At 40.5% G+C, this 18,382-nt stretch overlaps 1 protein-coding gene across 2 annotated transcripts in view; it reads right to left on the reverse strand.

Annotated features, from left to right (window-relative positions):
• LOC111152600 (multiple C2 and transmembrane domain containing 2) overlaps positions 1-18,382 on the reverse strand; it is a 180,962-nt gene that overhangs the window by 127,903 nt on the left and 34,677 nt on the right. For both annotated transcript variants that reach the window (XM_022511120.1, XM_022511119.1), the window contains exons 4-7: positions 15,311-15,453; positions 14,450-14,526; positions 13,820-13,931; positions 9,829-9,864 (exon numbers count right to left, since the gene is read on the reverse strand). In XM_022511120.1, the coding sequence (XP_022366828.1) occupies positions 9,829-9,864; positions 13,820-13,931; positions 14,450-14,526; positions 15,311-15,453 (368 nt within the window). The remainder of the gene's footprint in view (positions 1-9,828; positions 9,865-13,819; positions 13,932-14,449; positions 14,527-15,310; positions 15,454-18,382) is intronic.

Here is an 18,382-nt window from a genome sequence, read left to right on the forward strand (position 1 = left end):
TTATATTACTCATGCACACTCACACACCCCTTAAACAATATAGAAAAAAGCAAACATCGCCTATTATTAAATTATAAAGAGGACAAGCACACTTTGTTTATTTTTAATTTCCATTATGTAAATTTTCAAACATACACAAAGGCAGAGAGAATGGTATATAAATCTCCACGTACTTATTCATCTGATTCAACATTTTTGCCAATCTGATTTCATGTATCCCTTCCCTCGTTCTCTCTGGCTGAAATATTTGAACGCAAAAATCCATATTTGTTTTTCCATAAGCACCACGCCATGATCACACTCCACAAAAGTAACCATAATTCCCTTACTATCGTGAAATACCCAGCACCCATTCACATGTCCCTGAAGGTCTCAACCATGTCTTTTTATGGTGAGTTTGCCGGAACGAGGATTCCCGCACACTCCGCACACGGCATTATTTGGCGGAGTTCATTTATGTTTGCCGCTCGATACATGAAATGGTACGAGCACAGACCGCTTTATTTGAAGGAGAAATAAATGGACTGAAGAATGTAAATGACATCAAGTATCACAGGAAAGCAATGCATTTCTAACACTATATATTCATTCCCTGTCATCTGCTCAATATATCTTCGAGATCATTCAGTCACCAATTTGCTCGGACACCAGTTAGTCACAATTTATCACAACAAATGGTATGTCAGTATCATATTAATTATATCCCGGCTTACCTCATCCAACACATGTCACTCCACCACTTTTAAAAAATGATACAGCAGGGCCACCCCAACCATTTGGCGGGTCCTTTTGTGACTACCTTTAAACAAAACACATTCAAGGAAATCTACACTCTCAAACTTCACAACTGTGTTGCTTTTCTCTTAAGATGTAGGCATAGGCACGTGTGTGCACATGTGCACGCACACACACACACACACACACACACACACGAGTTTTGGAGGTGCTGAGACAGAGCCGGGATTTTCAAAAGAAAAAAAAAAAAAATCCCTGTCCTTGGGAGAACATGGATGATCTTTTCTTAACTTCTGTTTCCAGTTCGGTTGTACATAGAATATATTCACTAACAAAACTTTACGAAATAATTAAAGTTAAGCAATTTTATGGTTAATAAAAAGACAGCATATAAATAGACACATATGTGAACAGATACGCATATGCATTTGTAACTCTGAATGTGACCATATAGAGCTGGATACATCGAATATATTTTATACCTCATTAAGTACCTGGGCTGAAAATCTCTCTTTAAAAGAAAAATGAGGTTTTGATTCGTATATCCTGCTACAATTCTCTTTTTTTTACTTTTTTTTTCTGAAAGTTTGACTTGCCAACCAAGAAGCTAAACCATGACCTGTCCCATGGCCATGCTTCAAAGCTCCGACAGATATATTCCTCCCTAAACACTGCAACTATTTCAAAACCCTTTTTATAAAGAAGGGAGTAATGTCCACATGGGATCAAAGGGCATCTTACAGTCTGGCAATTGCCTAAGAAAAATGGTACTGCTTCCATGAAATATGCCCTAAAATAATTTTGTGGCTCGGTATGTCCTAATTTCAAATTGGATGTTTATCTTGGAAAGGCTTCTATCTAACTTGTCCATAAAACAGCCCCACTTAGCTCTATGAGCTCTGTGAAAATGGAATCCAAAGCTGGTTATTAAGGGGGCCGAGAGATAGGTTCCATATGGCAGAACAGCATGGGAGGGCAAGGCAAAGGCCTACATCAGGCGCGGCTTGGCTGGAGCTCCTGATCTATCCACGGACACTCGTTGCATTACACCATAACATCTGGATTATTGCTTGTAATGTCCCTGGGAAATATCCACTTTCCATCAAAGCCTTTATCTATCTCAGTCGGACTTTGAACATTTTAGTATTTAACGCAGTCATGTTTGATGTGACGGACTTGGTCTTTGCCGTCCAAGATTTTTTTTTCCCCCTTACTTAAGGCAGGGTAGGAAAAGTGAACTATTTATTGCAGAGTTCCCAGATAGAAAAAGAACACAAGGACTTTATTCTCCTTACACTACCCTCAACCTTTCTGCAAAAGCCACTACAAGGTTATGTCCAAATGAAGTTTTGTCTACAAGCAACGTATTTGGGGGTCGGGGGGTGTTTTAAAGAAGTGTCTTAATTACTTTAACATGTATTTGTCTTCAGCCTTGAGACAAGTGATGAGCCTTAAGCAAGGAGCCGTTGGGGGAAGGGCGGGTCTTGTAAGAGCCCATCCTCTGTGTGCTCTGATGCAGACCTGGGCTCCCCAAATCTTTTGTGCTCTTCAAACAATCCCTGTCTCCCCACAATAAATCCACTTCCCTGCACTCACTCAGCTAACTCCATAGTTCAGGTTTTCACGTCTGTGCCTGAGCCTATAAGTGAAATTTGTCATCTTAATGCAGCCTGGAATGTGAAAGGAGAGAAGGAAATGACCCATCAAAGGAGAAGCCCACCCCACCTGCGTTGAAACAGACACCAGGAGATAGAGCAAAGTTTCTGGGTCCTGACCCTAATTTCTCAGCCGACATAAAGGATAAAATATAGTACATCAGGGTTTTGTTATTTTTATCCTTCCTCCCTAAGGATCGGAACATTTCACTGTTTCTATGTTGCTTCATTCATAGGCGCTCTCTCTTCCTTAACACCCACCCCAGCAAACCCACACCCTTCCTCTGAACAGAAATCGTAACTTCCATCCAAAACGCACACGTTCGTTATGACCAGTGAATACAAGGTACGATATTTAACTTAGTGACATCCTGACTTTCACGGGGCACCTGGATGGTTCAGTTGGTTAAGGGTCCAACTCTCGGCTCAGGTCATGGTCTGGCCTCTGGGTTGCGGGATCTAGTCCCACGTGAGGTTCCACACTCAGCAGGGAGCCATCTGTCTGCTTGAGATTCTCTCTCTCCCTCTCCCTCTGCCTCTCCTCCCCTCATGCACCCTCTCTCTCTTTCTCTCTAAAATAAATATATCTTGGGGCACCTGGGTGGCTCAGTGGTTTAAAGCCTCTGCCTTTGGCTCAGGTCATGATCTCAGGGTCCTGGGATCAAGCCCCGCATCAGGATCTCTGCTCGGCAGGGAGCCTGCTTTCCTTCCTCTCTCTCTGCCTGCCTCTCTGCCTACTTGTGATCTCTGTCTGTCAAATAAATAAATAAAAATCTTTAAATAAATAAATAAATAAATAAATAAAATTAAATAAATATATCTTAAAAAAAAAAAGAAAGAAAGAAAAGAAACACAGACTTTCAGAAAAATGAAAAGCTTCAGGCACAATTTACTTCTGAGTCACAACAATCCCAGGGACAAGGAAGGGTTAAAAAAAAGGGAGCAAAGGTGAAGGGAAGTGCTGCGGAGAAACATCACAAGTTTGTGATCTAGGCACAGGCTCTGAAAACAGTGAACGACTATCATTCCTGGGATATATAAAATGGATTATGGCTTGGCCACATGCATTTCTGGAGGATTTCGGCCAAGTGGTGTACTGGGGAGATGGTGATGTGGATCCCAGTCTCTTGGCATGACTGCAGAAGAAAACCCAGAAATGACAGGCATGTCAGCAAGGTGCATCCTCTCCGTCGTGGGCCAGGAAGGATGGCAGAAGGGTTAGGAGTAAAAAAACATCTTGAAAGGAGTAGTATGTGGCCCAGGAGCTGGGGCCACAGCCTGTAGTCGCCAAAAGCAACGTGACAGTGGTCTATGCCGAAGTCTGGAACAGACTACGCCGACCAACACCACAGGACGGGTATCCAAAGCACTCCCTTGGGTGGGACAAAATACCAACCAAATTTTAAAAGATAGGAACAAAAAAGAGGGGCAGCGGGAAAATATGTGTACGACATCCTTCTAGGAAGGCATACCTACTAGGTGCCAAATACCGTGTGGGTTCTTTTTCTATGATCTCAGTTATAGTAGTATAAAAATGGATGTCCTAACGCCACCAATGTGTCCTATTTTGACTCTCATTAGTTCCTTTTCCTAAGTCATTGTGAGAAAAGAAGTGTCAGTGGAAACAAATGCATGGGAAAAAAATTAACTAACTTTGTAAGCTAAATGAACAATAAAACAAGATTCAACTCTGTTGGCATTGCTTAGAAAAGCTAAGGGAGAACATTCAGTCTATAAGAGGATTCCCTGAAATAGCCCTTCCAAGCTTTTTTTTTTCCCCCCACATGTAAAACAACTGTTCATTGTCAACAGCTTTTATAACATGACATGAGAAGATCCATACATTCATGCAACAGGCTCCCAGAGAAGCTCCTCTTGGCAGTTTCTTACATCGGCCGAAGAGGATCCTGTAGGCATAAATTCTCTTAGAACCACACAAAAAAATCTCTGCGTCTGGACATAAAGAAAGCCTTTTAAATTTCCCACAAGGACATGGACATGGACCATGAGATTTATACTTGTACATGAGAACTAGATTATAGTCCCAAGGATAATGAATAACCTGCAGATTGTACAGATGCATCAGCTAGAAAAGCCTTCCATGAAATTTAACATTTTTCTCATTGTGGAAAAAAAAAAAACTACCATTGCTCAGCTTTTACACTCCAAAATAAAAAAAAAATAAAGATTTTGAAAAAATTTGACACAGTCTATAAATGCCCACTTCTCAGGGATTAGGACCAGGAAAATGCTTCTCACACATTTCCTACCCTTAAAAACAAAAACGAAAAAAAAAAAAAAAAAGAAAAAAGAAAAAGAAAAGAAGGCCGCCTGATTCAACGAGATTTTCTTTTTCACCCTAACCCCTAGGAAGTTCAACGTTAAATGCTATGCACATACGTAGTAACATGAAGTCTGCAGTATTTCTGGATTCCCTTCTGTGTTCCCCATTTCTGTGTGTCTCCTTCAGGTACAATACTTCAAGGGCATCCCTATCCAGGACCCGCCATACCTCCCTCTACGGCAAAGTAAGCACAGCGTTCACTCTCAGGCTTCTGCAATGGGCAGGGCTGGCCCCTGAGTACCTTTGGGCATTTTGCGTGCCAGGAACTGCACTCACTTTGCACTAATTCCAGCCCTACCTAAGACCTGTTAAATGTTAAATCTAAGACCTAGCAGCTTTGTCTTGTAGCTTCTAGCTTTGTCTCCTCCTCTTCCCAACACCCACGCCATAACCAAGTCCATCCTGGTGGTTCTCAAACTTGATTGTGCTTCAGAATCACCTGCAAGGCTTGCTGGAAGATTGTTGGGGTCCATCCATAGAGTCTCTGATTCAAGAGGTCCGCAATGTTGGGAGGGTGGGGTGGGTCACAAATTCACATTTCTAACAATATCCAGGGGATGCTGATGCTGCTGGTCCCAGGGGCTCTACTTTGAAAACCCAATTGGTTGAAGCTTGATAATAAATGCTTTGGAGCACTTGGGATGGGCCACATTATTTTATATGGTCGTATCTCAATTCACTTCTTCCTCCCTCTCATTTGGGAAGATTCACTGCAGTCCTTCTCTGTCCCCAGCATTCAGCCCACCTGCAAGGCGAGTATACAGTCTAACCACAGCCTCTGAATACCCCTACTTCCCTACAGTCTTGTCTCCTACTGACTCAGCAATCACACAGCCAAGTCCATGTCACCTTTGAATCCTCAGGACAACATTCCGACCAACCTAGTGTGTGCTCAGTGACAGGGTTTGGGCCAAAGTTGACTCTTATGTCACTGAGAGGAGACATTCGATGAGAAGTTTAGGGAGGAAGTGGCTCTGTTTTTCTAGTCCGGAGCACACGTGTGATTAGAGAGGACTAACGGATTCATGGCCTTACCTGAGCATGACTGAGGCCCCCAGAAATGAGGAAAGGCCCTAGAGGTCTTTCTACCCAGAGAGATAGTTATATGGATTTATAGACTGCCTTTCAGAAGTCCTAGATGTCAGATAGAAACAGAGGGACAAATGGACCAAAGGAATAAAAGGGAAGGAAAACAGAGAGGGTATGACCTAAATTCATGAAGAATCCTTATCCTGGGACTCATGAATCTTACAAAATAATGGCAATTTTAAAAGTATCCCAAAAAGCCAGGGCGCCTGGGTGGCTCAGTGAGTTAAGGCCTGTGCCTTCGGCTCGGGTCATGATCCCAGGGTCTTGGGATCGAGCCCCGCATCGGGCTCTCTGCTCAGCAGGGAGCCTGCTTCCCTTCCTCTCTCTCTCTGCCTGCCTCTCTGCCTACTTGTGATCTCTGTCCGTCAAATAAATAAATAAAATATTTTTTTTAAAAAAGTATCCCAAAAAGCCAATAACAAAGCCCCTTTAGGTTGCACCAGAATCCAAAGGGAAAAGAGAACCACAACGGATACTGAAAATAGAGGGGATATAATGCAGACACCTGCTCTCCCAGGTATAGGATGCCTGGGAAACCAAATAGACATGGCTAAGAAAACCTAACAGAAGGAAGCTCTCCCCAACACTCTGGGGCTGGAAAGGGGGGAGGAAAAATTTTCCCTGCCAAGGTCCAGAGAATAAATATTCAGCCTTCAAGCTGTTAAGTCTCTGCCCCAACTATAATACGCCAGTCCTGCCAAGTAGAGACAATGCTGACACAGACAGGTACAGCTCTATTGCGACATTACTCGCAAACGCAGACCTAGGGCTGGATTTGTGCCCTTAGGCCGAGGTTCTGCAAGCCCTGGGTAGTGAGGCAGGAAGAGTAAATACTAGGGTCAGGCTCACCTGGTAGAAACTGAAACCATGGCAGGTCTAAGAGAAAATGCAAAATACGGTCCATGTCCAGACATCACATGAAACAGAGGGAAAAACAAAAATACCCTGGAAATTCTCCTACTTGGTAGTATCTTAACAATTCCTCTCATGGTGTGAAGTCAGCTGGAGGCCACCTGACAGGTGAACCTAGAAAACATATCCTGTGGTTATCAGCCTCTGTAATAACAGAGAGGAACAAAGATACAAGAATATGAAGCTGAACAGCTCAAAGACTGGGACCACTAGTGAACTAATTTCATACATAAAAGTGGTATAGGTCAGGTCTCTTACTTCGGATTACTGGTATACCCAGTATAAACCAATGGTCAAAACAGGGGTTATGTAAAAAATCAAGATTTATTGCAGAGCAAATGTATGTACAGTAAAGAAAATTCTAGGAAAGGGGAATTGTGGTTGGCCACAGGACCAGCAAAGGCCCAAAGAAAGCACAGGGGAAGGGTGTGGGTGTGTGTGCATGGATTTCTGAATACAGTCAGTGATTTCTCAGTTCCATCTTTTATCATTATGCGTTTTTTTCCCCCATTAAACTATCTGATATTAGAGAAGTCACTGTTGTTAATTTTCTATGTGTTACATGCATTAGAAAGAGAGTAAGATTTGGAAACAGATCTCTTCACAGAAAAGATTATAAATATCCAAATAGCTAAAATATCTATTTATCTAAATAAAATAAATATCTATTTAATAAAATAAATATCTACTTATCTAAATAAATATCTAAAAAGATCTAGTTAACTGATTCAGGCCCTGTTAAATCAGATTCTCAATTCTCATGTTAAAATGCTCATCAGAAGATAAACAGAGACTCTGGGTGAAATTAAAACCTACTTTGTTAAAGGCAATCTCTCCATATTTACTACATTATGGTTAAGGTCAATAGAATAAGAAAACACTTTAGAAGAGACGCTGCCATTCTGGGCCCCTTTGGATGGTGCAAAATTATAAACTTATGGGGTTTAAGAGGGAATTACCTAAATAAAGTTAAGCCATTAAAAGACTAAGATTGAGGTGAAAAAGTCAATGACATTTTATAGAGAATACATTACTTAGGACTAGTAAAATTTTAGATACTCAAAGCATAGTAATCTCTATGTCAAATTTCTGTTGCCTCATTTTTAAATATAATATGGAAATCTTAAAAAAAAAAAAAGAAGCTTACAGTTTAAAAAATACCAAGACAGGTTGATCGGGCTATTTTAACTACTTTTACAGAGGGTTAATCATCATGCCTACAGATTTTCCACGGCACTCATTTTCATATGTCAGACTAGAAGCTCCCTCACTTTCTCCACAAAACCTGCAAACTCTAAGTAGCAAAAAGTCAACTTAACAATTGAAATTCTTCACCAACACATAAACCACATCCCTCATGTAAGATCATGAGTGGCATTCAATGAGCTCTACTCATCGAAAGTTTTATTAAACACAGGCCCCAGGTCTGGGCATTTATTAAATCTCTGAGCCCAGTGCACTGAAGTCAAAATTCTAGAAACGACCACGAGAGGGAAAACAACAACAACAACAACAACAACAACAAAAAAAAAAAACCCACAGCAACTCAGTGGTAAGACACAAGTCTGCAATACAGATAGAAATACTGCTCTCCAGGATCCTCTGTGTCTTTCGTATTTGTGATATCTTTATCCAGGCCGTCAACATTTCTTCTCTCCCTCCTCATTCCTTTGGTCATTCTCCCATAACCTCTCCTGTCCTCCCCAGACTCCAATATTCCCCAAGCTCACAATTTTTCTTTCTAGCCTTTATGTTCTCCCACAAACTGCCAGAGCTCTTCCACAGGCCGGAGCTCCCTAACTAAAGATGGTTATTGATGTACAGTACCAGTGTTTTAGTGCAGCGGCAGAATCAATAAACGAGAAAATACTGCTTTGTCAGGCTTCTCCAAAGCATGCCGGGAAAGTTTACTGCTTCGGATGGTTACAGAAGCTCTTAATATGGGAGAGCAAGAGCTGGGCTCCCTTCTGTGGCAAGAAATGATGTTCTTCTACCCTCTAGTGACTATAAAGGAATAAGACAAAAGTTGGGAGGAATTTTTGAGACAGCTTCACATTATTATTTATTGTCTCTTAATTTCTTTAAAAAAAAACAAAACAAAAAACACACACACAAGAAAAAAAAAGAGCCTTGTAAACTAAGTGAACTGGTTAACAAAACAACTTATCATGGTCATTTTTAGGGTGTATAAAATGCAAAGGATACACATTTTAGTAAGAGGTGGGCTTTGAGTCCTTTGGATTTTAAAAAAGGTTTGGAAAGTTTGTCTTTCTTCCCAAATGACTAGTGCTAGTCAGAGGACAATTCTGTCTCTTTCTGTCTTACACAGGCACGCACACACACACACACACACACACACACACACATACACACATATCACAGTCACCTCCACATCTCTTTAAAAAGTAGCAGAGTAGCAACATTAAAGTTACAAATACTTTTTTGGTTTTGTTTATGTTCACATCACTGTTGACATGTAGTCACTAGGACTTACTGATTTAATAACCAGATAGATTAACAATGTTTTCTTACCTTGTACACAGAGAGCTTTTACAAATTGGACAACAGTTTATGATTGCTTAAAAAGATACCAGCAATGTAAAAAAAAAAAAAAAATCAGTGGTACTTCATGAAGAAATCTTTCAAGAAACTTTCAGCAAAGAAGGTAATAAACAGAAAATCAGGACTAATACAAGAGAGATTTATAAAATATACCACACATTCCTCTCAATGAATCTTTTCATTGCCCATACAACACCAAAGCTAGTTTCCATCTAGTGGTATATAACTTCCTAAAGGACTAATTCTAACAGCACTATATTCCAAATAATCCAGGCTTAATGAAGTGTAACATTCTAACATGGCTGGTACATAAAAAATGTCACCACGAACACATGTATAAGTTCAAACATCTGGCTATGCCCTTTTTAAATGAAATTCAAAAGGGAGGTTGTTTCCTTCTTATTAGTAGCAACAGTGAGAAGAAGAGAATGCTGTTACTATGTATAAAGATTGGGTAATACCAGTCATGTGTATTGCCACAAAGATGAAATTTCCCCAAATGACGTAAAGAAAATAAACAAGTATATTTACCTTGCTGGCACTCAACCGCTTCCGACTTGACCAACGCTAGGGATTGAGTCCATTGAATGGTGGAAAATGACAAAAGGAAAGAAAGAAATAGAATCGTTAATAACATAATTCATTAGTTAGATGGTGCACACTCTAGTCAAAAAAAGAACACCTGAGTTCTGAGGTTAAAGAGAAAATACATTTGAGCAAAAAAAAAGAAACAGAAAATAATCCCATTTCTGTTGTTGTGTGACATCGTTTTCTCCTAGTATTCGATAATCAGAAGACAGGACATAATGAATACTGCTCAGTCCTAGAAGTACCAGTTCTCAATATGAGAAGACTCTTCATCTTTAAAATGCTTTTAATTGCCTTAAAGATCTCTCATATCATGTCTAAAAGCAAATCTGCAAAGGCAGATTTCTCCTATTTGAAAAATTCAGATAGTATTCTAAAAGTATTTAGTAAGTTCATGGACAATGTTTGTGCATGTTTAGGTTTCCATACTTTTAGAAACTTAAAAAAAAAAAAAAAATCACTCCATTTGCCCCAATGATCAAATCTCAATATTCAAAATAATAGGGAAAAATAAATCTGAGCTGTTCCTGTACAATTAAGAAAAATAGGCTAAGAGAGCACCAAGGGAGGGTAGAACAAATTTTCTGAACAGCAAGTAACTTCACCACTGTTCTCTTTTGATCTCTCATTTGTCATGCTAAGGCTGCTGAATTTCCTCTACAATTAAAATTCTTTCCTAGCAAAATCCTTTCATTATCCCTGTCACTGTCCAGGACTGCGAAGCTCTACTCTGGCTGGTTAACCAGCTAACTGGATGTTCAAACTTGGATAAATTTGGGAGATTACAGTGCAATTATGAATCTAATCGAGCAGACCACATTTCCTATTATGCTTAAAGGAAAAAAATACCTTTAGGCAAATGACCTTACCCACTTTGCCAATACGTCTTCCCAATCAATTAGAAACCAGAAAATAAATAGTCTTTGGGGGAAATCCACTTACATTCCAGTGACCGGCCACCACAAACACTGGTAGAAAAATGACCTGAACATACTCTTAATTAAAAACACCTCCCACTGAAAATAAATAAATTAATTAAATTAAATTAAAATTAAAAAAAAAAAACCACCCCCCCTCAACATTTACCATGTGCTGCAGAGCTGTAGATTACAATCTGGGTATTAAAGTCAGTTCTTTTTCTATTTTCCTAACATCATACTGACAAACAGTTACACCCAAACAACCACCAAAATTAGTTACCATCCTAGAGGTACACATTTCTAGTTAGGGCTCTCTGACATAGAATGCATTTGATTTTTTTTTTTTTTTAACAATCATAAAAGATACACAAAATGCAGAAAAAAATTAATGGAAATTAAATGCCTGTCTGCTTATTATACTACTAAGTGCTACCATATATTGACAGTCTACCCCATGCCAAACACTGTATTTGATCATCTCCGTCTTCACAATCCTGTAAAATACATTTTTTTTTTTTTTAATCTCCATTTCACACGTGAGGAAATTGTAGTTGAGAGACGTCAAGTAATTCTGTGTATGTGACCTGATCACTTAATTTCTCAAAGCATGAAAGTAGCAGAGCTGGGATTCAGATCCAGGTCGTTTGAGGACGGAGCCCACAATTCCAACTACAACCCAAGGAAAAGAAACAGATGGTGGGTTTCTCAGCCTTCCACCCAGCACCTGGCTTCTGACGTCCATATACACTTAAAGCCCTGGACGTGAGGGTGAGTTCACCGACATTCTGCTCGTGTTCAGATTTCTGTCAGTCTGGTTCTCAAGTGACAAAGACTCCCACGGTGGGAATTAACAGACAAGTGATTCCCGATCGAATGATCTCGTCTTTCCAGGCTTGAGTGTTAGTTATTGCCGTTTAAAAACCCCACACAAGGATGTCTTTAAATATTCAGATCGTGAAAAGAACAAACTTTTTCTGATATCTGGTCTATCCCAAAGGCCCCCATAGGCACAGCATTAAGCTGAATAACCAACCACACACGGCCCCAGATACAGGATTCCTTGCTTGGGGATACTTTGACCAAGTACATAAACAGATAAATAAAACTACTGATAAGAACAAATCAGAGCAGGCAGGGTTTTCTGTATTATAATGCCCCATAAAATATATACACAAGAAATATATTGTATCCTAGACCTCTACCAGACAAGCAAAGAACAAAGAAAATGAGAAAATGCAGGAGTGAGCAGATACACAGTCTGGCAAACTCTTGAAAAGAAGTGGGGGAGGGGGGCAGGGAGTCAAGGAGAAAAAGGGCTAAACTCAGTAACATGAAACGTGTGGCTCCTTTCACGACTCTGAAAAGTTTTTCTTTGAGATGTTTGACAAAAGCACATTCAGGCAACACCTCATATTAATATCTCTGCAATTTGAAATGCAATTTGAACTAAAATGGCGTTACTTTAAAATTCCAAATTTTGGCAATATCTAAATATATGTTAAGGGCCCTAGACATAATCCAATCTGCTACAGAAACATTCACAACAGGAATACCTAGGCAGCTGCTTCCATGAGAAATTATCCAACTTCCCAAGCCCCACTTGCATATGTAAGAAAATTTTCAGCACGTATCAGGTAGCAATTGCTCGATGATGGGGCCAATGGTACTTATTTACACGGCCTGTTATTTTAGTGTGGTGTCCAGCTCAAGGAACCAGTCACTGGCCACACACTGACACTGAATCTAATAGCTATACTGTCCAGGCTGAGAGAAGTGAAATAAAACCCTCCTTCACTATGTTGGATAGAAAAAAAAAAAAAAAAAGCGTATGCTCAACATCAATTTAAGACACTTTAACACCACAATCCCAGCTTTATTGAGGTTTCCAGTTTTCAAAGGACTATTTCTCTAAAAAATTAATAAATGGGAGGGTTTTTCTTTTTCCCCCAGTTACTGTCAACTAAACGCTCGTAAGTAAAGAATTCAAATTAAAAATAGCAACGACCGAGTTGACTTTCTGGTAACTAAAAAAAAAAAAAAAAAAAAAAAAATCACTATTCAGCTTTGCTACCCCTCTCTATTTTCTTTGAGTTTACTAGTAAATCAGTCCTGATTTTCACCATGAAAATAAATTACAACTAAAAGCAAAGGTGATGTCAAAATCAAGTGTATTCTCCTCAATTGACCCCATTGACTGAATTCAAGAAGTAGTACTGGAGGCCTAATTTCAGATTTTCATACCAGAGTCTAAACATGCTTAAATTTGAACAAATTCTAGTCCTTTTCCAAGTAGATATTTTAGTTGGCTTTAGAAACACCTTTCAAATAAGTTCTGATCAAAGATGCTTTTTGTTCTTATTTTAATTGTTGGAATTCCAAGGCCTGACCCCTGCATATAAAACTAGGTTATGATTTGTAGTCACAGATCTGCTCATAAGAACACACTCCCAGTCAAATCGTCATAAAATCCAATGCTTTGTTGGTGTTAGAGAGATCTTCAATAGGCCGTGCATTAACTAGAAACATCCGTGTGATAATAGATCAGAGGATATTAAAATTTATGTCTTCCCGAAAGTACTCTCAACAGAAAATGTGGTAGCTGAAAGAAAACAAAATAAACTGGAATGCTACAAATACGTATTTGATCACCTTAATAATTTACAGTGTAATAATTAAATCCTGGGAACTGCTTTGCATAACTGAATAATGTCTAAGTTATCCAGTACCTAAGAAAATAGTTAATGGAAATCTTACCACTTAGGAAAAGCATATGCATTTTAATAATAGCAACATCCACATCCTTAGCCAAAGTAGAGATCATTCCTTAAAGAATTTTCTTTCCAGAATTCCAAAATAAAGTGTGCATAGAACCACAGATAGTACTTTACATCTTGATACAATTAATTTGTTTCCCTCCAAAAATAATCACAAAAAATGCCAGCCATCTGGTAACCCGGTTATTAAAGGACAATTGCAGTGAAGAATTTTGAAAAGAACAAAAGGGTCAAACTTACATGTCTCTTGAAATCACCCTGTTTTACAACTAGGCTCAAATTTAACACAATCACCCCCATGTCCTCTTCTAAACTGTTTGGATCTTCCAATTTTAAAATATGTTCAGTCGTTCTACAAGCAAAAAGCAATGAATAACATTAGTACTTATGGGCAGTTACTATATAATCTCACGATGCATGGAGAGCTTACAGAAAAAGTCTCCTACCTTGGAGTAAGAGTGACATACCAGTTTTAAAAAGCACATATTCAGTAAAAATAACCCAACCATCTTCAAAGTAGGGGAGCTGTTTGGCATTGCCTAATTCAACAGTTGGTTAATGGATTCTTTTCTCTTACTGCCCAAATAAAATTTAAATACTTGTCTTATTTTTAGGTTAGGTAGGTTAATGAACCTGCATATTAACAGTTCAAAATCCCATACACATTTTGGAACACGCTGTGGAAGACTAACTGTCTGACTCATACACTCGGGAAATAAAAGCTAAAATCATAGAAAAATTCACATTTCAAAGCATGCTTTCATTTATTCAGTTTTTTTTTTCATTTAAATCTAAACACATGCCATTCAACGTTATCTTGAGTTCCCTCTAAAATTCAAAAATCACAATTAGAAGGTAAAAATACAATACCTGTTAAGCTCAAGGTCTCTGAGAACGACAAAGGCAGAACCCATGAAATCAGATGTAGTTAAATCTCGGTCATATACCTACAAAAAGGGAAGAGGTCAGTAACACACATTAATAAGGTAAACCAACTGAATTTATTGAACTATCAATAAATGCGACAGGCTGGGAATTTTGAATTCAGTCTTCTAGATCTAAAAAATAATTTGCAGCATTCAGTTGAGGCATTAGGCCAAGCCGATGGTGAGAACGAAGATTATTCAAACTTGCCCATTTTTGCCTACCACAGCCAAAACAACAGCAGAAAATACTCTTAAGGCAGGATTCATGTGCATTAAAATGTTATGCACAATGGACTGTTCTCTGTAGTTTAAATGGTGTCTCATTAAAATTTAGTATTTTCCACAGTGAGCAGATCTGCCAATTAAATAGAAATTTGCTAAAGATTCTGTAGCAATCCTATCCTGCACTCAACTCATGCAGTTTTAACCCAGATGTTAGAGCAATTGATGCTTAAAACCGGTAGCTTAAAGCTCTATTAAGTATAAAGTTATTCCTAATGAGAAAGGCTTTCCTACTTGTCGCCACTACCCCAGCTGTAATAATTCTTCCACGTGCAATAACTTTAAATACAATCAATGGAGATATTATTTCCACTCTGATTTTCTGCGGAGTATATACCACTGATCTGAGAAAAACATACAGTTTCAATGAAGGGTATAAATAATTCCTTCCACACTAATATTTTTCACCCAGAGCTTAATAATAATAAAAGAATTGGGAGATGTGGTATGTTAAGGGGGCAAAGATTGCTGAGAAATCAATGTGTTTAACCAAAGAGCAGATTCGAAAGCCATCTGTGATTACCTTCACACGGAGCTTTTGATCAAGGCTCTGAATGGGAAGTACAACTATCTCATCCCAAACTGGGTTCAAGTTCTTATATATGACTTTACTTTTGTACAGCGTCTTCCCGTTCAGCTTAAATTTCACATAGGGATCACTTGTGCCTTTAAAAGAAAAAAAGAGAGCAAGACAGGTTTTAAAAATACACATTAAAGCCCAGGATCTCCATTAAGTAAAGATTCTTTCCACACTCCCCTTGGCTCAAAGCATTTCACGGAGAGCACCTAGGACAAATGTCTCCCTGTGCAGGGATTGAAAGCCCTGGAGGTGGAGAGGAGAGAAAAATGAAACAATTTGGGGTAAATGACTGATTCTTCTTTGCCTTTCGTGGTAGAATACAAATGGGCTCCTTGAGCTTTTTCTGTTTGGTTTCCTTCTGAGTATTTCATCACTACACCACCCACAAAAATTCCAGAAACAAAATTCACCAGCACCAGCCGACGGTGTCAGGAGTCCTGAGGAGAAGCCCACCCCTCCCAAGAAGAGCAGCAAGTCCGTGAAAAGGGAAAGAAACCATTTTCAAACACTTGGCCAGACGGCTGACTCAACAGAAGTCTGTACTTTCAGATATAATCATAATAAATAAATCAATCTCTGGGACACACTGGCTCAAAAGATGGGGCCACAGGACGAAGACTGGAACCAGGGCGCAGAGAGATTAAAATGACAAAGTTGCCATTCTTCACAGCCTCCTGCACCTGCAGCAAAGCGGGTGAACATTGTCTCACCCCTGGCCAGCTGAACACCACCCCAGCCAGGCCCTCAGCTGGCCTCAGGGCCGACACCCCTGGCCCGCCCAGCTCCTCCCCGGGGAGCTTTGAAACAGACGCCAAGAAGAATGAGTCATGTCCCTCCAGCTACGATATCCCAAGCAGAAAGAAGGGCTGATGACGAACCCTCCTCCCTACTTCCAGATTGGTTTGGGGGAGGGGGCTGGCTGTGAACACACGCTGTGAATTCTCTGTTGTGCATGTCTGTGCATGCTTCTAAGTATGTCACCATATTTGGGACACACTTGTGTCTGAACACCCCGGGGATGGTGAAGAAAGAAGGCACAAATGAATGAACAATCGGTGAGGAGAGACCTGAAGGCCAGCCAGTAACGCCACAAAGACAGGAAAAATCTCATTTGAGGAGTTAGACTATTATAATGGACTGTGAAACAATCATGAATAAGTACACAAAGACCAACATATATTCTCTGACATACACCCCAGGTGCCACGGACGGTGCCCAGCACAGGTCCCATACATTTACAGACGTGAATTCCTGCTATAAAGTCAAGCCAAAGTAGCGAAAGATGTTATCTCAAAAAATAATTAGGCTGCTCGGCTGCAAACCTTTACCAAGTCATTAATACCCATCCTTCATTACCTTAAGCTTTTATTTTCGTTAGCTCTGTTTTTTGTTTTGGGTTTTTTTTTGGGGGGGGGTTGATTTCTATTTAGCTGCTGTATTAAAAATGACTGAACCCAAATGCGATCCCTTCCCCAACTACTTTACCAGAAAGGGATTTCCCTAGAAAGCAAGATCAAACACATTGTTTAGAAGCCTTCATGGGCGACCCAAGGTATAATCTGGACGGTAGCCTTCCGGTATGGCAAGCCTTCCAGCTCTAAGACGAAGAAATGAAACCATACACGTACAAACATACATATTCGACTCTCACATTATAAGTTTGGCAACACGGGGACCGAAGCCCCCGGCAGTCTTTATTTTAAAGACTTGGACACACAGGGACACACACGCACACGCCCAGTGTTTGCTGGCAGCTCTGAGCGGGACCGTAAAAAGGAATGCATTCACAGCCATCCAGTGCAGTAGTCACTAGTGAGTGAGCAACCCCCACCCCCGCCACTTTTATAGTACATGAGAACACCTCTGGCAAGTCAGACTTTAACCATCATTCGGATATATATAGATATATATACACATATATATATATATATAAAGCAGGGGAAAACTATAATAAAAAGAGGCCTTTAATTAAGTGAAATTGCCACTCTGGGATCGGGCCTTCATGCTTGTCAGAGTACTCTCAGAATAAACATCTCAAAACCAGGCCTCGGTGGTGTCACTTTCTCACAGGCAAAGCATACTGGGTAATCCCCAGGCATCTTGACAGCTACATAATGTTCAAACGGTTTCACGGGTGAATGGCGTCAGTTGCGTGAAAGAAAATATTAATGTCTGGAATTAATAGAAAAAGGGACCAGGGTTTACAAAGCCAAACAAGGAAAGAGGGTGTCAAGTTAGTGTGGCGTTAATTGTTAGGGAAAATTTGAGAAAGGGGGGAGCGCACTGTGATTTTCTCCGGGAGCCTAAGTGCCTCACTGTCAGGAAAGTGACATCTCAACTAGGCAGGTTCTGAAAAGGGGTCCGCGGCCCAAGAATGCAACTCCCCGATCATGCACATGATGACATGACACCTGAATGGCTGGACTTTAACCTTTTTCACTGGGAGCTTCATAAACAATGAGGTTCTTTGGAAGAAAGAGAGAGCGAGGGAGCGTGGCACTCTGGGAAGAGAAGAAAAAGCCAGGAGGCCAGATGGGCGCCTGCGTCCCAGCACGGCCTCCCCAGTTCTGCCATGTGGACCCAACGGGGGTCCCACACAACCTCAGATTGAGAAGAGCTGGGTGTGAAGCAGCCTGGGCCTGCGTTTCCTGCTGCCCTCCCGGCACCTGGGGGTTTGATGCTTGCCAACACACAGACTAGCGACCATTCCCTGGTCCTCCAAAAATGCTACAGCAATGTATACTCGTGACCACAACACGTGGCTGTCCTTGTCTCTGCCCCTGCTCAATAACACAATGCTCTGTCAAGCCCGCAGACAGGGCTCACGTGCCACAGACATGAACGGCTGACTTCAGAGCCTGGCTCAGTGCTAGGCACGATGGGGAGGGGCGCCAAGGTCCGGCAGTCCTGGAGGCCTGCTTCCGTCCAGGCTCTTGCCCCTGGTGGGCGGCAGGACACCGTGAATATAACACAAGGCCCAAGGGATGAGTGTCAAAACAGAACTGAACTCGGGGG

The sequence above is a fragment of the Enhydra lutris genome, unplaced genomic scaffold (genome assembly GCF_002288905.1).
Source record: "Enhydra lutris kenyoni isolate GAN:26980312 unplaced genomic scaffold, ASM228890v2 scaffoldscaffold29, whole genome shotgun sequence".
NCBI classification, from domain to species: domain Eukaryota; kingdom Metazoa; phylum Chordata; class Mammalia; order Carnivora; family Mustelidae; genus Enhydra; species Enhydra lutris.